This window comes from Acartia tonsa, chromosome 5, assembly GCF_053477335.1.
Source record: "Acartia tonsa isolate MP-2025a chromosome 5, ASM5347733v1, whole genome shotgun sequence".
NCBI lineage: Eukaryota > Metazoa > Arthropoda > Copepoda > Calanoida > Acartiidae > Acartia > Acartia tonsa.
In genome coordinates this window covers 16,647,958-16,674,315 of record NC_137264.1, presented here as the reverse complement: position 1 = coordinate 16,674,315, position 26,358 = coordinate 16,647,958, and the positions used below count along the sequence as shown (strand labels likewise).

Here is a 26,358-nt window from a genome sequence, read left to right as displayed (position 1 = left end):
TTCTTAGAGAGGTTATCTGATCAATAGTGGAACGGTTTGGTCTAAATCCAGCCTGATTAGGTCTTAGCTTTTCATTAACCTTCTTCTTTATTCTATTAAGAAGAATCTTACTAAGGATACGGCCAGGTACTAAAATAAGCATTATCCCTCTATAGTTTCCACATTGGGTCAAGTCTCCTTTTTTGGCCAGTATTGAGATATGTCCATTTTTCCAGTCCTCTGGGCATAACTCATCATTCCATATCTTAGTGATCAAAGGTAGGAATGCCTCAGCAGATGTGTCTAGGTCTGCTTTCATGACCTCAGCTGGGATGTTATCAGGTCCTGCGGCCTTGTTATTTTTCAAACTTTTAATGGCCTCTTTGATTTCCAATAGATTTGGGGCTCGACAGTCAATGTCAAGTGCATCTGAGGGTGGAATCTCAGTTTCTTCCTCTGGAACTGGAAGATTCAGCAGTTCAGTAAAATGTTCTGCCCATCTATTTAGAATATCCTCATCAGTTTTAAGGAGTGAACCATCCTTGTCCCTGATGTGTGATCCTGATTTGTGTAATTTGCCTGCAATGCTCTTAGTAATCTCATAGACATCTTTCATTCTATTTTGATTGGCAGCATTTTCTGCTTGCAAGGCAAGGTTTTCCAAGTGTTCTTTTTTGTCAATTCTGACACTTTTTTGGATTTCCCTGCTGAGCCTCTTATACAGGTCTTTATCTTCTGGAGAGTTTCTAGAGAGTGTCTTTTGTCTTACCTCTCTTCTTTGATTCATGAGATCAATGGATCTTTGAGCGATCCACGGCTTTTGGTTAGCCTTTTTGAAACCTAATTTTTCTTGGCTGGTATCATTATAAACTTTTTTGATACCTTGCCAAATATCTTCCACTCCATCTTCCTCTTGAAGAGTCAGCAACTCAAATCTATTCTTTAGAGTGAGCTTAAACTCTTGCAACTTTTCAGAGTTTTGGCGGGTTGTTAAATTATATTTCTTCCTGGGGTTAGGCTTTGTGTCCTGCTTTTTAAATCTAAGCCAAACTTTAGAAGATAGAAGATAATGGTCTGAATTAACATCAGGTCCTCTTTCAACCCTGACATCAAGGAGAGAACCTTTAAAGCGTCTAGATATACATATGGTGTCTATCTGGTTAAAGGTTCTTTGATCTGGTGATCTCCAGGTGGCAGTATGAATCTTTTTGTGTTTAAAGATGGTTCCACCAATGACAAGTTTGTTTTCAGTACAAAAACTTACAAGTCTATCACCATTGTCATTTTCCTTGCCATTACTTAAGCCTAGGCCATATCTGCCCATAACTTCTTCTAAATTCTCATTATTACTCCCCACTTGAGCATTGAATTCTCCTAGGAGCATGGTCAGATCCTTTTCTTTATGACCATTTTTAAATACAGAATCAAGCTGGTCATAAAATTCGTTTTTGACCTCTGTATTTGCTTGTTCTGTAGGAGCATATGCTACTATAATTCTCAGTTTGATGTTTTTAACTGAGGATTTGAAATAAGCCTCCATTATTCTAGGACCATGGGGTTGCCAACTGATCATGGCCTGCTCTGCTTGCTTGGTCAGCATAAGAGCCACCCCTTGATTATGGCCTAGATCCTCATTCATATGACCTGAGTATAGTATTTTCAAGCCAGAATGATGTTTAAACTCTCCATTGTTTGTCCACCTTGATTCGGTGATAGCCAGGATGTCAACCTTGGCTTTTAGCATTTCTCGGCAAATGTTTTCTGTCTGGCCTGACTGAAACATTGTCCGAACATTCCAGGTGCAAATTTTTGCTGGTCTATTTAATTTATCAAACCTAATCATAATCAATTCATGAAAGCTTTATTTGCTATCACTTACACACAAAAAAAATAATTTGATAGAATCTCAATATTTAAAATAATTCAATTTCGCAGCCTCTCAATTTCAAGTATAAAGAAAAGTCGTATCAATAATGTGAACAATGAACTTAATCATCGCACAAAATTTCAGCAGACTATACTTGATAACGGCTGAGAAATAAAAACACATTTTTCCAATAAAACTTTGATTATTTCAGAGCAGTACCGATAGATAATGTGGTTTATAAAGCTGATGTTCAAAAAAACTTTGCCTTTGATCTTTATAGCAGGCTTAAAAATAACATTTCCCCAAGAAAACTTTCATGTGCTCTAAAGCATTACAGATGGACTGACGGACCAAGGGAGTAATAGAGTATGGTGTTCTTTGGTCGGAGAATCTACACACACAAAAATTCAGCAGTCAATCCAAAATAGTAGTTGAATAAATATTTTTTTCTTTCAGAATCAAAATGACCGCCAGACAGACGGACGAACCAAATAAATAAAAATTACATGCTGTTTCTGACTTACGGACAGAAGGACAGACATATCTAAATATATGAAAGCCTTGTTACTAACAAGCAAAAGCATTGGATAAAAAAGTTTGGGCCAAAACAACAATTTGATATTTCTTCTGATTGCAGCTGAAATGTAACATCAATTAGCCTTCTTGTTATTTACGCGGAAATTATAAACCCCTTATTACTCATCTGAGACATTTAATGCTAAATTTGATTTTGCATTTCTAAATAAGAACCATAATTAAAACAAAATGTTTACTAAAAGTAAACACTGACTTTCTATATTAAAAAAAAACAAGGATTAAAACATCCAAAAAAAGCGGAGCTCTAAAAAAGCCGGTAGACAAACGGACATTAACACTTTTAGAGTGTTAGAACTTAATGAGCAGAATATTAATTTAAAATTATAACCAAATTGCATATGAGTTTGTTTTAAATTACGTAATTACAGAAAAGACATTCTTAAAATTTTAAGAGTTTATAATGATCACCGTCTTTTCAACGTTATAACAAAAATATCCTTATAATAAAGTAACAGGATCTATGTCTGTTTCTCTGTGTGTATCGAAGGATGTCGCTAACCGCTGAAACGATAAGGTTCTTCTTTACAGGGTAGCTTCTCAGAGCTCCTGGGTAGGTTAATAACTATTTTTAGGGAGGGTAACAACACACTCCCAGAGAAACGCCCATTGAAAAAAATTACCCCCCCCCCCCCTCCATAAATATTACTGCTTCTTTTAAAAAATAATCATCCCCTCCTTAAGTGACCCTGAAGGCCTCCAGGGGCGAAGCTGCAAGTAATGCAGAAAGTGATAAAAGCAAAGCTTTCATTTTGTACGTACAGAATGAATAATTCCTAAACTTAATTTAGACATAAACTTTTTTGCATTAGCTTCGAAATAAACTTAGAATTCAGTAATTAGTTGAAGATTAAATAATCATCAAAGTTTTTTTCTCAGTTTTATCAGTACAAAAATATAGTAGAGCATAAAATCAAAGATAATAACAGCCATAGAAGCGAAGCTCAATCAATTTACGGAAAGGCATACTAACATTAACAAAGCATTTAATATTTAACATTATTTAGAATTCTGAGCAAAAAATCTGTATAAATCTTTTTAAAAACTATTTAACCAGAAATTCTTACTTTAAAACTTGATCATACAATTGCTGTTACTGTTACACTTTAACGGTTACAGGAATCATAATGCCAAGTTTGAAATCGATAAGATATTTCTAACATGCCTAAAATAAGAGTAATCCGTTACGGACGAAAGAACAGACGATCCTTATATAATTATACAAAATCTTCGCTTTTTAAAATATTAAAAAGGCTGGTTTTTAATATGGTCATTGTAAATTTTTGAAAAAATGACTAATATTGTCCAGAAATATTTTTCTTTTAGAAAACTAAGTAGAACCATAAAATCTTAAACAATATACCTCTGATGATACACTTACTTTTTTTCGGGGGGAGGGGAGGGGTATTTTTTCTAAGTCCTATTACTCTTGGGAGGTTGTTTTTACCCCCCTCCTAGGCACTATGAGAACCTACGCTGTAAGGGAGAATCATATCGGTTCAGTGGTTAGAAAGAACCTTTGGCCGTTTCAAACAGACAGACAAACATCCTGTTATTTTTGTTTAAGTATTTAACGTTTTAATTGTCTACCTTGGGCAGCTTCTCCATAGCCTTAATGAAACCTTCCTCAGTGGGTTGAGCTGTACCAAACACAGGGAAACCAGCAACCTAAACATTTACACAATTAAATGTTGTTGGTCATTAGAAATGATACACATAGAATTATTTCGAATAGTCCCTTTTGTAACATCGCCCCATAAGGGGCGATTCGTCGTATTTTTAAAATGCCTTTTATAGGTTATTTTAGGTTAGGTTAGGTTTATTGGGTTAGGTGATTGCCCCACAGGGTTAGGTAATTGGCCCCGCAGGGTTAGAGCCCCCCGCAGGGGCTAGAAATAGGAGAAAAGCTACTGTGAAAAATACGAAGAATTGCCCTATAAGGTGCGATGTTACGAAAGGGACTATACCCGAATTATTAAATGCAAGACAACGGCCATCCCCTCCCGCCTATTTATTTTTCATAAAGTTATTTGTATTAACTGCCCAGACCTATCAATTCGAGGAACTATCCTTGAGGGGCTTATCCAATTTTGATATGTTAGCAAAGAACAATATTGCTGTGCATTAGTTTTAATTTATTATACTAAAAATATGATTACAATGTACTAGATCCAAAAAGTAGTGAAAAATTTACACATTTGTCTTGAATTTAAGTAAGACAAAGTAGATTAGTTCCAATCTGAACTAACACTGAAATGTAAGAATTCTCATATTATGCCAATTTTAACAATATATTGTCCCATTGAATAAACTAACTTTCGGCCGAGGCTATAAAGCAGTGCAAAAAATATATATCCGTTTCTCACTAAGACTTGCAATAAATTCTCTATCTAGAAACTTTTTAGAATCTTTTTGTTTGATATTTAATTCTTATTTGAAGTATGTACATTGTACATATTGAACCTAATTTTCTTTTTGATATTCAAATGTTAAGCTGTACAAGTCTGTGCATTTTATTTAAATAATTTCAAGGAAAAAATTCATTATTTTGTTCATCTCCCCTTTTCGAGCCACCTGATATATTTCTTCAACAACTGCCCATATAATAATTTTTTTCAATTCTATTATTATCTTAGCCCATAACTTTCAAAGCTTTCCTCTAAATTCAAGGTAGATAATTGGAAATGAACCCAAAAACATTTTTTTAATCTACTAATAATATAAAAAAATTACTTTGTTAGAAACATCTGAAACCTATTATTGTAAATTTTAAAGATTAATAAATGCCTGATAATTTTACATTTAGTTGAATGCTAATTAAGTATTTTTTTCTAATTCTGTGACATATGGACTGGATAAGAATAAAAGGGATAGTTGCTTGGAGTGCATTTCAGAAAAATGATTTCAAGCAAAAGTTAAAGTAAATAAGTTATTTATTAGTTATAGTAAATAACAAATGAATAGACATCACTGAATTAGCCATGCTGTCTTTGTGAAAATAAGCCAGTTATTTAAATTGCATATATCACAAGAATACGATTTTCAAGTCTTGATATTTGTAAACTACATGGTAGAAAATATAAATCATTTTAAATATATGCTCTATATTATTGTAGTACCATTGAAAAGGAAAAATATGCAGTTTACTAAATTCAAGCTTAAATGCATTCTCTTTCAATAAATTGGCAAAGTTTGTACCTGTCTGAAGTTCTGAGCACCTTCCACCTTATCCTCTCCAAGAACATGCATCTGGTCGAAATGATCGATCTTGAGCTTGTACTCGGTCAGGTCGATGCAGGCGGGGGTCAGCACCTCCTCCTCAATCTAAAATATAAAAAAGTTTTAATTATTCAGGTTTAAGGTTTATTCACCTATATGTTTTTATCAAGGGTTTCACTAAGGACGTATGGGGAGGGGGTTAAAGGGTCTTTAGTCCTCTAAAGAACTTTAGTTCAAAGCTTTTTTAAAACTGAAAGAACTTCCTCTCGCATTGAGATTTTCTACCCCGCCCCCCCCCCCCCCCTCCAAAAAAAAGCCTGGACGTTCTTGTGCTTAGCAATATGCAGCCGAATTTGGCTTCGAGTTAACACAGAGCCGTCTAATCAATTTTAGAATATATCTATAAAATAGTGGTGATAGTTCAAAATTATAAATCATAATACTGGTTCTTTAAAAACTGCAGCTACCAGTAAGGTAACTATACTAGAGACGTTAAAAATGGTACAACCGCATAATATAAATAGTAAGATCGAGTAGGAGGAATGTCTTGGCCCATAAACAGGCACAACACATTACTATGCACAGTTAGCGAAGCGATATCAAGCCCCCTAGGGGTCAATTTAACTATCAACAGCTTCATACAAGCCGTTATAGAAAATTTTAAGATCAATTTTTTTCTAAATATTTCACAAAATTTCAATAAATTAAATGCAATGTAAATTTTATCAAGGAAAACTATTTAAAAAATAATGCTGGGGTTTTTAGACGACTAGACGGCCAATCACAAAATCTTCAAATACCAAATTGCTAGATAAATATTTCCCGTTCACAAACTTGAACGACAAGAACAAGTGTGCTTTAGAGTAAACAAGTGTTATTTTTTCTGGGGGGGGGGGGTATATATTGCAGAACATTTTAAAAACTGAACTTATGGAAGAAATACAACTATCTATCTAACAATTTATCCATAAATAAAACAAATATCTATTTACATATTAACATATTTGCATATATTGAACTATTTATCTACTTATCTATCTAATAAACTATAAATAAATCTATCATAACCATCTATCTATTAGATTTTACCTATTATTCTGTTTATGTATTTATCTATGATTCTACCATGTCTATCTACTTTTCTATCCGTTTAATCAACTATGAATCTGCCTATCCAACCATTATTATTCTACTTATCCATACATCTAACTATACATACCATTATATATTTACCCAAATATCTATATTTTCAGCTATATATCTATTTATCTATCTATTTATCTATATATCTCTATCTATATACCTGTTCCTCTCCCTCAGGGACGGGGGAACTATCTATCTATCTATATACCTGTTCCTCTCCCTCAGGGACGGGGGAACTATCTATCTATTTATATACCTGTTCCTCTCCCTCAGGGACGGGGGAACTATCTATCTATCTATATACCTGTTCCTCTCCTTCAGGAACGGGGGAACTATCTATCTATATACCTGTTCCTCTCCCTCAGGGACTGGGGAACTATCTATCTATATAACTGTTCCTCTCCCTCAGGGACTGGGGAACTATCTGTCTATATACCTGTTCCTCTCCCTCAGGGACGGGGGAACTATCTGTCTATATACCTGTTCCTCTCCCTCAGGGACTGGGGAACTATCTATCTATCTATATACCTGTTCCTCTCCTTCAGGGACGGGGGAACTATCTATCTATCTATATACCTGTTCCTCTCTCTCAGGGACGGGGGAACTATCTATCTGTCTATATACCTGTTCCTCTCCCTCAGGGACGGGGGAACTATCTATCTATCTATATACCTGTTCCTCTCCCTCAGGGACGGGGGAACTATCTATCTATCTATATACCTGATCCTCTCCCTCAGGGACGGGGGAACTATCTATCTGTCTATATACCTGTTCCTCTCCCTCAGGGACGGGGGAACTATCTATCTATCTATATACCTGTTCCTCTCCCTCAGGGACGGGGGAACCATCTATCTATCTATATACCTGTTCCTCTCCCTCAGTGACGGGGGAACTATCTATCTATCTATATACCTGTTCCTCTCCCTCAGGGACTGGGGAACTATCTATCTATCTATATACCTGTTCCTCTCCCTCAGGGACTGGGGAACTATCTGTCTATCTATATACCTGTTCCTCTCCCTCAGGGACGGGGAAACTATCTATCTATCTATATACCTGTTCCTCTCCCTCAGGGACTGGGGAACTATCTATCTATCTATATACCTGTTCCTCTCTCTCAAGGACGGGGGAACTATCTATCTATCTATATACCTGTTCCTCTCCCTCAGGGACGGGGGAACTATCTATCTATATACCTGTTCCTCTCCCTCAGGGACGGGGGAACTATCTATCTATCTATATACCTGTTCCTCTCCCTCAGGGACGGGGGAACTATCTGTCTATATACCTGTTCCTCTCCCTCAGGGACGGGGGAACTATCTATCTATCTATATACCTGTTCCTCTCCCTCAGGGACGGGGGAACTATCTATCTATCTATATACCTGTTCCTCTCCCTCAGGGACTGGGGAACTATCTATCTATCTATATACCTGTTCCTCTCCCTCAGGGACGGGGGAACTATCTATCTATCTATATACCTGTTCCTCTCCCTCAGGGACGGGGGAACTATCTATCTATCTATATACCTGTTCCTCTCCCTCAGGGACGGGGGAACTATCTATCTATCTATATACCTGTTCCTCTCCTTCAGGAACGGGGGAACTATCTATCTATCTATATACCTGTTCCTCTCCCTCAGGGACTGGGGAACTATCTATCTATCTATATACCTGTTCCTCTCCCTCAGGGACGGGGGAACTATCTATCTATCTATATACCTGTTCCTCTCCCTCAGGGACGGGGGAACTATCTATCTATCTATATACCTGTTCCTCTCCCTCAGGGACGGGGGAACTATCTATCTATCTATATACCTGTTCCTCTCCCTCAGGGACTGGGGAACTATCTATCTATCTATATACCTGTTCCTCTCCCTCAGGGACGGGGGAACTATCTATCTATCTATATACCTGTTCCTCTCCCTCAGGGACGGGGGAACTATCTATCTATCTATATACCTGTTCCTCTCCCTCAGGGACGGGGGAACTATCTATCTATCTATATACCTGTTCCTCTCCTTCAGGAACGGGGGAACTATCTATCTATCTATATACCTGTTCCTCTCCCTCAGGGACTGGGGAACTATCTATCTATCTATATACCTGTTCCTCTCCCTCAGGGACGGGGGAACTATCTATCTATCTATATACCTGTTCCTCTCCCTCAGGGACGGGGGAACTATCTATCTATCTATATACCTGTTCCTCTCCCTCAGGGACGGGGGAACTATCTATCTGTCTATATACCTGTTCCTCTCCCTCAGGGACGGGGGAACCCTCGGCAACTTCAGGCTTCTCTTCACTCATGATCTTAACAAAAAATAATATTATAAATTCATTCAACATAAAAGAAAATGAACCGAATCAAATAGGTTAACAAAAAGAAAAATCTCTCGCAGAAAAAAATTTAAGTACCCAGTATCCAATATAATCTATCCTGACCTGTACAAAAGTAATAAACAAACAAACAAGAACTGCCCACCACCCCCTAATCCATTATTTTCAATTTATTTCAAAATAAGGTGGAGTGGGGGGTTATCACTGTATCGATGCTTAAGAAAGTGGTTAAGGTACCAACGTTTCCTAGCTACAGACTGCACGCGCTAGTAATAGATAATTTTTAAACTGAGAAAAGAATTTTAATGAGGAAATTTTTTTTACTTAAAATAAAAAGTCCAGATATAACGCAAAAGTTCTTATTAAAATAAAAGTGCAATTTTTAACATGTATGTAAAAATGCAAGTCACAAAATTGCAAAGTTTATTTTTAAAGTTTATTATATAAAAATATTTCAAATTATTATAGACTATATTATGCTGCGCATATAGATTCTTGAATTCATACTGACAGTGACATAAAATTATAAACCCTACCGACAGTTTACTTTAGTTTAATTTCATGCAATAAATACTTTTTACTTTTTTTCTTGACCAACATAAACTAAACAAAAATGAAAAGGTTTAAAGAAAATTTTGTCTTAATTAATTTAATAATTCTTGCACATTCCCTTTAAGCCAGTACCCAAAGACTGAGACTCCTAAAAATTGAATATTCGATCTATTGTCCCCTCCCTTACTCCCTGGTGTATGTACCTCTCATTTGTGACATTCTTATTTTACTTGAATCGATACAGGATATTTTAGCAGCTACAAAAAAATCTTCCACCCCAAAAACCTTCATGTAAGTCTAAAATTAAAACTTTTCCTTGTTTTTTTTTTTTTGTTGAGAAATATTTTTGTCATAAAAGCAGATGATAAAGTGATAAAATTCTAGTAATATCATGATTGATAATAATAATAGTACTTTCAACTTTTCATTATTTGCACTGATTGTAAGTTTTGATCAGCCAAAAAGTTAAGACAAATTAGATGTCAGACTAGAATAAAATGTTTTATTTTGATTATGTAACTAATTTTGTAACTTTTGTTATTGGATTGAGAAAAAAACAAAAATAAAATACTAAAATGTAAATAAAATTAGTGGATTTTATAAACCTATGATATAATTCTTTTTGGTTCTACCCTTATTTAAAAATGTTGCGAATTAAGAGGAAACAGCGTATAGTATCCAATAAATAATGACGTCATACAAATAAAATGACCAATAATAGGCCAGTATACAATTTACCATTGGTCAATTACAATGTATACTGGCCTATCATTCGTCATTTGTATTCTATGACGTCATATTTTATTGGGCACTATACGCTGTTTCATCATGAGGGAAAATTCAATGTATGAAAAAAATTTAATATTCTTAGTTTTAAGTAATCGAGAAATATATTTATATAAGAATAATTTGCTTTTAATTTAAAAACCAATTATAAATTTTACAAAAAATTTAAATAGGATTCATAATCTAAAAGTCGTTCGTTATACTCAGTATATCTGACAGTAGTCCCCAAAGTTTTATAATAACGTTTTCTTATCCGTTGACTCAAAAACTTATGGCAATTTTTTTAAATTTTATTTGTTAGTTATTAAGAAGTGTCCAAACGTTTTAACAACTAATTGTAATCTACATAAGGGGTAATCATCATTGGGGAAACACATTAATTTTTCGGCCATAGTCTTATACCATTAGATCCCAGCTTAATATTAATGTTGTTACCCTTGTTTAAAAGCAGAACCTAGTGAACTTATAATAGAGTAGCAACGCATCTATATATGCGATATATAAAAGAAATGCAAAAAGAAATATTCAATAATGTTAAGAAAAAGAAAAATTTTGTTAAGTAATTCTTGCGTTGATATTTTCCACAATTGGGGTTTATCGTAGGTGTTTCATCAAAGGAATAGTTTTATGTATTTTGTAAATAAATGAGCAAGTATTTTATAATTTCTTAAAGTCTTTTCTGAATTTAGTAAGTTTAGGAACGGTTTAAAGTATATTTTTAAGGGTCGCTACGGGCTAGAAACATAATTTTTAGTTAACTAAACCCCGAACAAACATATTATGCAAATCTGAATTTTCAAAATAGCAGCTTTATTATTCATTTAGGATGATTTTACAATAAATATGAAATCTCTGGTTTAATCCAGGAATCTAAAGGGATAATACAATGGCAGATAAATTGATGTACTGTACATCCATGATAATCATTCACAACGCTATCCCTTCTGTAGATTACAATAATGTGGTTAAAACGTTAGGACACTCAACTTGATAAACCAACCAATCAAAATGAAATAAAAGTCCCCAAAGTTTTTGAGCTAAAGTTTTTGTTTATACACCTCACTCCCTTTACCTTAATTTCTATAGATATAGTTTTTAAAAAATGTTAAGGCTTGGTATTTAGATGATCCATAAAGGTACCCCATCGAGAATTTGATACATACTATGTAATTTGTAATGACGTATTTCAACTCTAAGCTATAAATAAAAGTGGCTGGGATTTTTTTCAGCATTATCTTTATGGCATTGATAATACAATATTGTGCATTTAACAAAACATTGAATTGGCGTTAACAAACTTTTATTATACTTCTACCTAGCCTTTTTATAATGTTGTCATTCTTGTTATAGTTGTAGCAGACTTTATCAAATAAATAACATGAACAAGATTATTGGATTATTTCTATAAGTAAAATCATATCTATCTTTTTTTCCAAAATTACATTTATTTTATCTAAAGATGGTCTGCATAAAATAAAAGAAAATACTAGTTACTTCTCCCTTAGCCTCTAGGGGATGGCGAGGGAGTTGAAAGTACAACCTATAAAGACAAGGCGTTTCTAAAATCTTTAGCTTCATACAAAAACCTCATTACTTTAAATTACATGATTGCAATATTTTAAAGTTTGTCGCAAAATTAAGAATATAAATAAATGGAATGATTGTCTAAAATAACCTGTTAAAAATGTTAAAAAGCACAGATAAAATTATCAAAATTTATCACCTATGTTTAATATGCAGGTGGTGTGAAGGTGAGTGAAGACCTGATCTGTTGGTCTGTCAAGAGTGGCTGGCAGCAGGCAACTGGCGGTCAACTAGTACCAGGACATGACGACGCCAAGTTGCCCGGCCCGACCCGACCTCGCTTCCTTGCTCCTTGCCTTGCCCCTCTGACCGTCATGGTCACATTTGAACAGTCGGGGACTTCACAAAATCTACCAAATGAAGTAGTTGGATGTATGTAAGTTTGTGTGTAAGACGTATAATTTGGTCTAACAACAACAGATTACTTTCATTTAGTCAAGTTTTATGTGGGAAGGTAACCCCCCAACCTCTCGCCGTCCTATTCCATCAGAAATATTTGACAAGATGAGGAGGAGTGCACGTTAATGTTGATTTTATATATGGGAATTTTTACAATTTTGGAGAAGTTTTTAGTTTGTGTAGTCACCACACCTTTTCCAAAGATATATGGTCCTAATAGACCAAATATTCTCCCAAAAGCATTTATTTAAGTTTTTTTTTTATCTTTTAATCCTCTAATGCCAACTATTGGACATTAAGTTAAGTTAAATTCAAATGACACCCAACCCTTTGATTGCACAAACTTTGTCTGGAACTGTGCATGATAAAGAGTTGCGCCTGTTTTTGGGTAGCCATTTTTAACGTCTAAAGTATGAAGCGGCTTAGTCCAGACTCAAACCTGACACCTCCCCTGCAAGAAGGCACCCTCTAATTTAAGCTTATGCCCCGCATTAATTCTTTTTTTAAAATTCATATCACTATTAGGGAGAAGCACCCTTATGCTAAAGGCGAAGAAACTATTTCATACAGAAATATATATATTCCCTAACTGTATTAAATTCCTATTGAAACACGCAACTGTTAAGGCTAAACACACACACATGCCACTAATAAGTTAGGGACATACATGATTTGGAAAGTCCTGAATTGGGAAAAATTTGCTGAATCAACGAAAAACCAAAGCTTTGCACACACATACACACGCACACATACACACCTATAGAGGAATGTCATGGACTCTTGATTAATACTATTTCTTAAAGCATCTACTTATGTTATTTACATTAGGTCAAACAGAAAACGATTACGTCCAGTATTTTTAAAACCGTTCTATCGACTTCAATCTTTGTTTTAAAATTCCCTTAATGCTAAGGTAACACATATACAGTGCAGCGTAGCAACTATATAATAATTGCTATGATTTTCATATTAAAAAGATATTATCTCCATAAATATTACAGCAATCGAATTAAGATTTTACATAATTTATCGAACCAAAGCTTTTCTACATTAGGGTCGGTCCGTACGTCATTAATACAAATAGCTATTATTGTTAATTTAGGCATGTTAGATTTGTCTTATCAAGTTGAAACTTTACAGGATTAAGCCTGTAGTAATAGGGTAAAGTGTATCAAACAACTTTAAGATACTGATTCCTGTAAATATTAGGTATAATTTTATACCCAAAGCATCTATTTATTAAGTATTAAAATGTAAGTATATCCATTTAAGATATTTTTGGAACTTTTAGATAATGTTTATATTAAATAATAAATTTTTGTTACTCTACATTTTTAAGTCCTCGTTTGTCTGATTTGTTGAACTTCTCTTTTATGGATATTGTCACCCTTGTTGGGTTTAAGTTTTATAGAAGACTTTAAAAGAGTAAAATGCTTTTAAGTTGTAAAGTTCATTTATAAGCAAAGAATAATTCTGCTTCTTAGTAATCTAATATACTAAATATCTTTTGTAAATATGAAAACAGCATAATCATCTTTTTCCCTCAAAGTGCCTTGTTTAAAATAGAACACCCCTCCCCACATTTTTAAAAGCGAAGCTTTTCTATAATTAGGGTCGGTCCGTCCCTACGTCCGTCCGTTCGTCCGCAACGGATAGCTTTTTTCGTTAATTTAGGCATGTTAGAATTGTCCTATCGATTTTAAACTTTGTATGGTGATTCCTGCAGTAATTAGGTACGATTTAGAAAGCGTAGCAACTCTATAATCATTACCAAAATGTCCGTACGTCCATTTAAAACATGTTGATTTTTTTACTTTTTTAACAACTAATTTATATGTGATCTAATCATCGGATTGATCTGATTTTTGGTATATTGATTCCTGGGACAACAAAGTATAATGTAATAAGCGATGCAACTTTATAAACAAGTCCTGAAAATGTAAGTATGTCCATAAACATTATCCTGTATCAAGCAGTTTTTCAACAACTTTACTTACAATTTTACTTTGACTCTTATACATTTATATTATGATTATTCAGTTCTGACACTATACAAGTGTTAGTGTCCGTTTGTCCTACCATTTCAGTGCTTCGCTTTTATGGATGTTTTCATCCTTGTTTGTTTTCTTTTCTTTCTATATTTATTACTTAAGTTCAGGTTTAGTTAGGTTACATTGGGTACGAGGCAGCCCCGCAGGGTTGGGAATAGAGGGAATAGTATACCCCCTACTACTTTCACTTTGTCTCAAAATTAAGGGCGTTTCAGTGCTCTAAAGGCATTTTGATGGAAAGTTCGATTAATGCTCTTGATTTTGAAGAGTGGTGTTAAATTGAGGCAATAAATTGACTTTAGGAATATGATTTTGTGAAACATGTTCTATATGAATTTATGTTCCCTCATTTTCACAAATTTAATAATACTATGAAATAAAAACAAGGAAAATTCAATAATTATATATTTCATAATTATTTTTTCATGACAAAAATTCTACATTTAAAACCTATTTCTTACAATTTTCAATGAGACATTTTTAATGCCTTTTTTAGCCTCTAGGGGTATTTTAAGAGAAAGAAGGATACTTTCAATTTTTGTTTATAGAATTATAATTTTTTTCGGAAAGTTGTAAGAAAGTGGGCGATGATGGGGGGGGTGTACACTGTACAATCCCTTAGAATAGATAAAAACCTCTCCAAGACAAGAACGAAGCTTTCCTGAAAATAATAATATAATGGAATAAGGAAAATTTTAGCCCCAAAAATAAAACAAAACTTCGCAAAAACCTATGAAACGATGACGGACATTTTACCTCTATCACACTCATATATTATGCTAACTTTTAAATTCATATTCGTTGTATTATAAGAAAAAATCTACAAATAAAATTCCTAACAACCTTGATCATTTCATATTTATCTTTCTATATAACAGGGATATAGGAAGTTGTCAATGAAAACTAAATTGATCTTATTTCTAATTTAGGTGGTACACCAAGGAGTATAATGTATTAGCTCAAAAATATCAGTTGCTCAATAGTAAACTTTACATAAATGTAGAATCTAAAGTATGAGTATGAGATAGGCAAACGTTTGGACAGACAGACTTTACAATACTTTGTAATGAAGACGTTAAAAAGCATAAAAAAATATAAGGGCCGTTATTAAATACACAAATTTTTCTGGTGAAAGTCAGACCTTATGCTGCTGGCATAGACAGGGTGTTCTGAGGTTGTTAGAGACTTTGAGTGGCTGATTCTTTCTCCAAGCCGCCCAGCTTTCTTGCATCTGCATGGTGTGTTGCGACTGCGACGGCAGATTTGTCTAAGCTGCATAGATTAGTTCGGCTGCGGCTGACGGCAAGGCTTATTAAATTGAATAATGAGCCACCTGTCCAACAGTGTGGCGTATTTGGTAGTTTAGAAAATTGCATTTTTGTAGAAAGAAATTACATTTTGTGGCTGAGGCTCTTATATGCCGCGCTGCTGTGGCTGGTGACTGTCGAGCTCTGTTCATGGAAACAATTCCTGCAACAATCCTGGAACCATAATTGTCCTGCAGCTTCATGATTCAATTATTCTTCAATTTTGTCTTATTTATACTAAAAGCATAATAAATTTTGTAAAAGTAAATTTAGAATAATAGGAAATTTAATTCTATAAATAGAAGAATCAAAATTAAATTTATCAATACACTCACTACTATGTTGCTGTATAAACTAATTATCAAGTATGAAAGCGTTTAGTGGCGCTTTCTCTAAAACCTATCTCTGTCCATCGAACCCCAGCCCCCTTTTTTAAAATTTTATTTTTATATTCCGTGAGAGGCTATACAAAATTTTAATTAACCATTTATTCATGGAATGGAGATCACTATGATGATTAGGCATAAGTAACAAGAGAAGCATCTCTTCAATTAGTTATAAGCTTACAAATAATAAGCAAAAGCGTTGTGCATTTTTGTAATATTTTTCTATAATATTACAAAATATAAACATAAAATTTTGTTCCAGATAAAATTAAGAATTCTTCTTTTAGGTTTTTTGTTTAAAGCTAAAGATCTCATAAATGTATGGTCCTATAAAATTGTGCTTTTCTGATAACCTTAAATAATGTCTTGGGTTGATTTTATGCTATTTTTATGACACTTCTCATTCGTACCTTATAGTCTATATAGACTAAGTTGCTAATTTACATTATGGTTTTTAGTCTGATTTGAATGGGTTATACTTTTCAGGGAAGCATTTTAATGTCTAGTGTTTAAAAAAAGCTCCACCCTCCCCTAGAGGCTAGAGCATAGCAATTAGTAAAGTTTAATAGTAAATTAACTTTTTGCATAAAGGTTCTTTAATACTTTTGTTAAAATATCTAAAATTTAACAAGGATGAGAATAATCAAAAATAGCAAAGCACGGAATATATGATATGGACAAAGTAGGCAATAGTGTAGATTCGCATCAAGCACAAAACAAGCAAAAGAATGCCCTCTTATAACCTAGAATAGCCACATAACACAGCTATCTCGCAGCGAACAAAAGACTTATTTACTCGTGTTTTCTTTATCCAGACACTCCTTACGATTTTATTATTGGCTATTATTGATTTTATTTAGGCCTCTTTTAGCGATATTTGGTAAGGACATGTACGTTTAGAATTGACCCACCGTTTCAGAGCTTCGCTTTTATGAATGTTGACATCGTTGTTTTTTAGTCGTTTCTAGCAACAGTTATCGTTTTTTTTTTAAATCAACTTTATTGACATAAACAAACCATATGCATGTCAACAAAATATACTTCCTGGTTTTACAGGATCTAAAAAGAAAACATTCTTTTCCTCAATTATACCAGGATTACTTGAGATTTTCTCTGTTTAAATATGTTAAGTTTAGAATGAATCTACTGGATGAAAAGTTTATTAGTTCCCTTAAATATTCATATTATATAAAATACTAGTAGCTTCGCCCCTAGCCTCTAGGGGCTTTTCCTTACAGGTTAGGTGGGGATTTTTTTAACGCTTTAGAAAAATTTGCAAAGGGATAGTTAGATAATGAATTGCCGCATATTTCACAAGAGTTATAAAAGAATTGAACAGGGGTTTCCCTTTGGGCGAGTTACTTAAAAAACATAAAAAATAACATCCGGTTCTTCATAGGACAGGTTTTCTATAGATTCTTTTAAAAAATAAAGAAAACCGTCCGATTTACTTACGATATATTACACATTATCTCACGCGACCAACTAACCATACAACATATGTATATATATATTGGGGCAAGTTTTAAGTAACCCCTGTTCAATTATGTGCGGCAAATCATTCTCTAATACTGGTGTTCTAGGTATACATATTAAGAAAAATAGACCATTCTCGTGTAATTTATGTGATAAATCACTTTAACTTTTTTAGATATTGTCAAATAAAAAAAAGTTCAGTCAGGTCAATGTTAAAATTCTTTAACACATAATCATATCTATCCAATGCCTAATATATTCTACTAAGACATATAAAAATTCACTACTCTAAGTACTGGTCATTCTTTGTTATGTGTATTTTGTTGTATAAAATGTTTGAAGTTCTATTAACTGGTAAATGCTATCTAAAGTAGTATTTTTGACGCAAAAGTTCGCCATTTTTTTTAATGCACTTCGTGCAACTATCCCTTTACTTTATTACTTTAAAAAATTTTTGGGCTAAAAAAATCAAAGAAGGGAATAAATTATAAAAATAAATAATAATAATATAAAAAAAATAAAAAATATCAAAAATCTTTAAAATGTATGAAAAAATTTTCAAAATAAAAGAAAAATTTGTAAAAATTATTTTTGGTGGGGGAATTTTTTCGTTTGTTAGGGTTGGGGGTGTCTCATTCCCCCCCCCCCTTCCCTTCATCCCTAAAAATAGCTTAATACCACCACAGGACCAGTAGGTATATTCTCTGAAGAGTAGAGCCCAATCGGTTCAGAGGTTACCAAGCCTCAGATGGACAGAGAGACATCATTCTACTTTATATCATAGATTATTTGTCCGTTAAGATCTCGCAAACCACATTTCGTTAGTCCTTGGATGGACTTGTGCAAGTTTATTAGATTTGAGTCAAGAGTATTAAGACTTTGTTTTCAAATGATGGTTATTTCTGGGTGAATGAAACCCATTCGTTTTGATCAATAGGAAATAAGTATAGAGCGGCTACGCTTGAGCCGAATTTCTAATGAAATCAACACAAGTTTTATTTAAACAATGGGAATATTCTTTTACAAAAAAATACCCAATAATAAAAATAAGTTAAAAATGTTCCGTTCAATAATCACGCAACCTTTCCTTTCAGAGCATACTGCATTTTTCGGAGCATAAGATTTGATTGTGTGTGTGTTCGTGAGTTGTGTGTGAGTGTTTGTGCGTGTGTGTGTTTGTGTGTATGTGTAGCATAATATTTCTCTTGCTCTTTATATTATACCGAGAGTAGTGAAAAGCGATCTTTATAATTTTTAGTCCGTTGTAAATGGTCGTGGGGATTGGACATTAAACATCATGCAAAATTACAACAGAAAAAAAACTAAAAATTGCAAATGCAAAAAAAAACATTTTGTGACACTAATACCTACCTAATTATGAAAAGAAAAAAATTATTTTTGTGATTGAAGGACAAAGTGTAATCTAAAAGAGTGAGTGGTTCGAATACAAGCATTTTTTTCTCTTAAAAAGGTTTATGGTTGTATTTTGTAAAAGTTTTTTGTTAAATATGTGAAACGCTATTGCATTCTTTAATTTCATTTCATATTCTGTAGGTTTTTTGTGTAAAATAAAGGTTTAAAGATATTCCTGTTTTTAAGAGTAAGCCAATGGAATTTAAACTTTTCTTTCATGTTTATTGGTGGATTTTAGAAAATTTTTAGAATGAACTATTATAACTATATCTATCTATCTTTGCAGTTATAAACAAAGATTTACTTCAACAAAATTTAACTTTACGACTGTATTTTATTGTTTTCTGTTGGTAACTTGTCATTGCTGCACAGTTAATAAACTTAATTGTCCTTGTTTTTTTGCATGGTAACCAAAAATTTAAAACAAAACAAATGTATACTTTTGATTTCTGTGCACGTTTCAACATTTGACTTATTAATTATAGATACTAGGTTAGGTAGCTTATTTTCTTTAAACTTTATAAATGAAATAATTAACTTTTCTTCTGAAATAACAGATTTTTCTAATAGGTAAAGTTTAAAAAATCTTAGAAATATGATGTTACACTATGTGTCTTTAAAAGTACATAAAATAAGCATTCTAAAATGTTTCTATTACATTGCATCAAAAGTGGTAAAAATTTCAAACAACAATTGCATTTATTTCAACTTTAGAAAATCAGAAACAGAATAAAGTATTCAGAATAATAATTGTAACACGATAGCCCAGACAAATATATTTGATAAACAATTCATGGATATTTTGATATTTCAAATATATCCTTACATAAAAGTAACATAATGTATATCTGTTTATCTGTCTGTTTATACTCGCAAACCACTGAACCGATATGGTTCTCCTTTACAATGTAGCTTCTCATAGATCCTGGGGGAAGGTTTATAACTTTTATGTGGGAGGGCAACACCACCTTCCAAAGAGAAAATCTCCCCTAGAAAAAAACAACCCTTCCTACACCCCTATTTTTATTTTCCTTTTAAAGTGGGGGGACTTGACTCACCCCCCCCCCCCGATTTCCCCTTTATGGCGTCTTGTTTAGCTTTATAGAGTAGCTAAAAAAAAACAATGTAACAATTATTTTTACAGTTTTTATTACTTTTATTAAGGTATGAGTATGACCTAATGTAAAGATATCTCAATCTAAAAATGCAAATGAAACTATTTGAATCTTGAACAAGACAAACTTTACTAAAAATTAAAGGAATATATATTTTTAAATCAATAAAATTGTATTGCTTAAATATGTTACATTTGATTTATATATTTGCAATTTGCGTATTTGTTTTTCTATGTAAAAATGTAAAAAATTCGCATAGGTAAAATAATTTCATTGGGGATGAAACTTGATTATGTGAAATATAATATATCTTTTTATTTAAGCCATAGGGGGTTTTTAGTAGTTCTCCCCCATCTCACCTTTTATTTGTCCTGAAATTAAATATAGAGTTGCTGCGCTTCTAGAAAGAAAACCCTAGACAAACAATACAAATGTCAAATTTTGAAATATTACTTTGTAATATACTTAACTCAAAAAATGAGACAGAAAAAAAAGTATTTTTACAAGACAAAATGCTGTCATTTCTCTACTCTATGTATGATTTATTTTATTATGTGTAAAAAAATATTTTTATTTCCGGATTCTACTATTTGTGTCATAGAATAATTTTCACCTAAGAAAAAATTAGAAAGATTCTTTCCAGCAGAAGCCAAGCATTTCAAAATAATAAGATTAACTTAAAGAATATATAAATAACGAAATTGCGAGGAAATAGATTTTTTTTTGGACGAACAGACAGAAAAAGTAAATTATAGGGTGGATATGAAACTAAAAATCTGAAAACCGCGTCTAAAAAATGACGTTTTAAAGTAAGTAGTAAATCAAAAGTTGTGACATTTTTTGCTATGCACGGGTGGCCTTCGCAAACTTATGCAAATCTGTGCTTTTTTAGTAGCGTAGCTACTATACAACTAAGGCCTTTCCATCCGCCATAATCAATAGCTATGGTAAATGTGTTATCTAACTTTTATCAAAAGTTAAGCTAATCTACATTATAGGGTCGGTCCTTCTTTCTTCAAGTCATTAGTGTTACTCGTTTTATCGAAACCCTGCATGCTGATTCCTGTAACAAATTGACATAGTGTGACCAAGTTAGCAACTCTACAGTCATTACAGAAAATTCGAACGTTCATTAATAAATGCTTTATGACGTATCAATTTTTAATTTTTGTTTGGGCTTTTCAAAATAGTTTTTTTTCAGCGTTATATAAATGTTAGCCAGTCCTTTCATGGATGTTGTCATCCTTAGCTTATTTATAGCTAAACAATTTGTTAAAATTAAAAAAAAAACATTAGCGATCTAAATACGGAAGTTGGCGTCCTTTTTTTTCCCTCCTCGCGGTCACACACAACCACATTGATAAGATTATGGTTGCATAATTAGGAAATAGTCTAAAAACATAGTTTTGTTATAGCTAAATGGTAAATTCGGTGCTTTTAATTAGTCTAAACTATTGTATTTATTTCTTCCAAAAGAGTAGAAAACGTAGTTATTATACGGGTAATTGTAGGAAAAAAAATACTTTGGGTATAGATAGGACGATAGTTATCTTTCTTATTTTATCGACAATTTATAAAATTCTGAATCAGATTTTGTACAGTATGTTTTTTTTCCATTACGTAGGTACCAACAATAAAGTTTGATTTTTTTAATATAAGTTAAAATTGTATTGTTTGTATATAACAAAGACAGGCATATTTCCTAAATATATTTTTCAAGCGTTTAGTATTAAAAAGAAAAGAAAATATAAGAATGGAACGACAGAAGAATGACTTTTGTAGTAGATTTGATAAAATTAAACTAAACAAAAGAAATTTTAAAAATATATCTAATATGAAAATATAAATTAACTTCCAGAAATGACTGTCAAATATTTTTATTAAAAGTAAAACATTATATAATGTAGTTTTTAAATATCCATATAATTTTATAGGTATATAATTGTACTTTGTGTAAATGTTCATAAGGTCTCTCAAGGGGGCAAGGTTTAAACCCACCCAGCGCGCCACAAAGACGTATGTTAGCATTATTTTATACCTCAAAAGAATGTTTTCTTCTTCCCATCCCCATCCAATTTAGTTTACATACCTCAATTCCCGCAAAAAAAAATCCAACCATTTTTGGTATTCATTTTATTATGAATATAATAAATAATCTAAAGAATTTGTATAAAAAGAACATTAATAATATTGAATTAACTAAATATTGACTAATGCTATGCAAACATGGTCTTGTTTAATTTTTAGAGAGCAAAGCTACTCTGAAACAAGTATCTATCTTTAATTACAAAGAAAATATAAATATATTTTTAAATGTTACATGTAACAGGCAAACTTCTTGCTGTATTATCGTCTATTTTAAATACGCTTCTTTAGAGCATGATTTTTCTTGTTATTTACACGTATGTTTAGTTTTAATAAACACATTCCATCAATTTTGAACGTCATTTTGATCTTTTAGGAATTCTATAAAAATAAAACTTATATATTTCAATTGTTATATATTTATATTTTGTATTTTTATATTTCTGTTAGTTTTGTCATGTATGGTATAGTGCTAAATTAAGACTCTAATTGGGATGCTGTGAGTATTGGTGCAAAAAATGGGGACATGATTCCAGTGACGTCATATTTTTCTTTCCTGAAAATGGGAAGGGGGGAAGAAAAAAAGAGATGGGAGAAAAGGGGGTTTTCCCCATCTCTTTTGAAGAGATTTTCTTCCCCCCTTCCCTTTTTCGGGAAAGAAAAATATGACGTCACTGGAATCATGTCCCCATTTTTTGCACCAATACTCAAAGCATCCTAATGGGCTGTGTCCCAGAGGGGGTTGGAGGGGGAAGGGAGATTAGGTGTGACCCTTCTAATATTTGTTATTAATGTTATCATATAATTTGGGTCGGGTTAGTTTTTCACGTGTTCATTTCTTAATGGGAGGGAGGTATCGTAACTGTATTTCATATAGCCTAAAACAATCCCTGCGAACCAATAAAAAAATCCATTAAAAATTAAGGAACGATTGATACATAAACAGACCGTTATTCTGTTACTTATTCTGTTGCTATTGCTGTACCAAAAAAAAAGAAATTATTTTTATAATGTTTCATTCTCATTCTCTATATTTTATACTTCTTTTGACTGGGAATAAGTAAAGTAAGGAAAATGGGTTAAAAGCCTTAGCGAGCTTTGTTAAATTTGATTTAAAAATTTATAAAAAAAAAGTATAGCAAATACATTTTAGTATTTTAACACTGTATTGAAGGCTTTGTTAATATCTAAACAACACATTTAGATAGTTTTTATCTCACTGGTACCCAAAGCTTATAAACCACGTCATCTTAATTGTATCCTGGGTGACTTTCATTGAATTTTGATCGGTTGGTTCCAAACTTGAAATGTCCAACTTTTCAACCTATAATTTTGATCTACAGAAGGATTATTTTGATTATCACCATTGGGGATGTATATCAATTTACTATCCATTATTTTATCCTTTAAGATCCCTGTTTTATTACATATTACTATAATGCTAAAGTCGCGTGCGAATATGCTTTGTTCTTTGCTAATTCTATGAAAACTTTTCTGAAATTAAAAATGTTCGTAAAACTATTTTCATAATTTTGTCTGGAAAAATAGGCTTTATGTAAGATAATACTTCTTTATTATTTGTATACATATGTACATATACAAGAAGTGTAGCCAAACAAAAACTATTTTGTTGATAGCAAGGTTTTGTTTCAAGAAGCATAAGATCTCTTAAATGACTGAACAGATTGTGATGTTTTGTTTTATGGAAGTTTTATGTGTGTCATTTGTCATTACATCTGATTTAAACTTAATTATGACAGACAGACATACAAATTATATTGTACCTTCACCACTAAAAAAACTAAGGAAAAGTCCAAGATTATCTTAGAAAAAATGAAAAATGATACATTACAGAGTAAATGATACTTTTTTTTATATAGAAATATATTAAAATTTATTACATTAGGTTTCTTTGGCGAAATAGGGATAGGATTGCGAACGATAAAATAACTTATATTTAAATCATATTACGCTCTATATCACGTCTAAAGATTCAATATTATTGAATATATGTTTTTGTTCTCAATAAGCAGCTTGTTTATTTATTTTTCTAATGCAATCAAACAAAAAGTAAGATTTTCTTGAGTGCTTTTTATGATTATTCTCATAATTTCTTTTTTATTATTCTATAATGTGTCATAAACACATTTTTTCTCACCAACAAACTAATTTAATCCAGTACATCAAAAGTTTCACAATGCTAAAAAAAGGAAACTATAAGCTAAGGAGCTGCTTAAAATTAGAGAGATATTATAATAGTATAAATATTTTTATACTTACAACTGATGTTATATTCTTTTCAGATATCGTTTTGTACAAAAACACGAATGTCAAATTACACAGACGATTTTGAAGATTTGGGAGACAATTTTTCATCGTTGACAGAGGGGTAAGTTTTTATATTTTATTTTAGGATTTTTAGGTTTTCATTTCTTGAATATATCAATTTTAAAATATATTTTACTTGCAATTTTCGCGTATAAATGATAGCATGCCAGGTTAAGCTGTGAATCTTGTCCAAACCGCATCATACCAGCGAGATTAAAATACTAAATTCTATGAATTTCAACAGAGTGTGTAAAATTTATAAAAGAAAACGTAAAAAGTTGCACCTCATTACCAGACACAGTAAGGTAAGTTGTTGATCAAATAGCCCCTAAAATTACTGCAACGCCTTCAAATTATGCAGCATAATTTCAATCAGACCAAAATTTTAAGTCACATAAAACCTATTGGATAATAAATATTGATACCCTTAGCAACAATTTTAATTTTATTTTTTTTTAAACAATTGTAAAAGATGATTATGTAAGTGTTTACTTATTTGTTTTATTTCACTTATTTCGTCTGGATTTTTATTTGAACATTAAAAAGAACCATTATATCCATAAGTAGCACAAATAAAAAAGTAAAACCATCTATTGGCTGAAAAAAGAACATTATGTGCTAAATAGTAATATATAAAATGGGTCACTTTACAAAGTGTCTTAAAAATCCGTCATGTGACGTCATAAAAATGAGTGAGATGAGAGAAGAAGTGAGAAAGAAAACCCCTAAAAAAAAGATGGATAACCCCTTATTTTTATTACGTCACATGGCTAATTTTTTTAGACACTTTGTAAAGTTACATAAAATGGTTTATAATAATGTTATCGAACGTGTTTTTGAAGTCAAACTAACACAAATTATTGTTAAAACATTAAAAAATTCAACAAATTGTGTATTGCAAAAATGTCTATTTAACTACTTTACAAAATAGAAATGAATAAACGCTTTAGTTTAACTTCTTTTGCCTTTAATTTTGATATCTCTAAATTTATCACCTCTCTCTTTTACGAATTAAGATACCGTCAGTGCATCACATCCCATTTATACATTTAATGATTTTCATTGAATATGATATTATCGTATATTAAGTACCATTTCGTGTTAAAACTTGTATTATTTAATTACATTTTCAATTATATTTTCTTTATAAGTAATTATTAATAAAACAAGGATGACAACATCCATAAAAGCGAAGCTCTGAAAGGGTAGGACAAACGGACATTAAAACTTGTATAATGTCAGAACTGAATAATCAGAATGCGAATGTATAAGAGTCAAAGCAAAATTGTAAGTAAATTTGTTGAAAAACTGCTTGATACAGGATAATGATTATGGACATACTTACATTTTAAGGACTTGATTATTGAGTTGCTTCGCTTATAATGTGGTACTTTGTTGTCCCAGGAATCAGTATACCAAAAATCAGACCAATCGGATAATTAGGTCACATACAAATTTGATGTTAAAAATGTAAAAAAAATCAACATGTTTAAAATGGACGTACGGACATTCTGGTTATGATTATAGAGTTGCTACGCTTTCTAACTCGTACCTAACTGTTACAGGAATCACCATGCAAAATTTGAAGTCGATAGGACAATTCTAACATGCCTAAATTAACGAAAAAAGCTATTAAAAAAAGTAAAAAAATCAACATGTTTAAAATGGACGTACGGACATTTTAGTAGTGATTATAGAGTTGCTACGCTTTCTAAATCGTACCTAACTACTAAAGG

At 32.2% G+C, this 26,358-nt stretch overlaps 2 protein-coding genes across 2 annotated transcripts in view; one reads left to right on the top strand and one right to left on the bottom strand.

Annotated features, from left to right (window-relative positions):
* LOC145318883 (paladin-like) overlaps positions 1-12,328 on the bottom strand; it is a 54,154-nt gene extending 41,826 nt beyond the window's left edge. The window contains exons 1-4 of the mRNA XM_080160551.1: positions 12,202-12,328; positions 9,051-9,113; positions 5,639-5,764; positions 4,031-4,108 (exon numbers count right to left, since the gene is read on the bottom strand). Of these exons, the coding sequence (XP_080016677.1) occupies positions 4,031-4,108; positions 5,639-5,764; positions 9,051-9,110 (264 nt within the window). The 5' untranslated portion in view covers positions 9,111-9,113; positions 12,202-12,328. The remainder of the gene's footprint in view (positions 1-4,030; positions 4,109-5,638; positions 5,765-9,050; positions 9,114-12,201) is intronic.
* A 12,273-nt stretch (positions 12,329-24,601) lies between these two features.
* The window catches only part of LOC145320265 (FMRFamide receptor-like), a 37,842-nt gene continuing 36,085 nt past the window's right edge, over positions 24,602-26,358 (top strand). Inside the window, exon 1 of the mRNA XM_080162693.1 lies at positions 24,602-24,683. Within this exon, the coding sequence (XP_080018819.1) occupies positions 24,622-24,683 (62 nt within the window). The 5' untranslated portion in view covers positions 24,602-24,621. The remainder of the gene's footprint in view (positions 24,684-26,358) is intronic.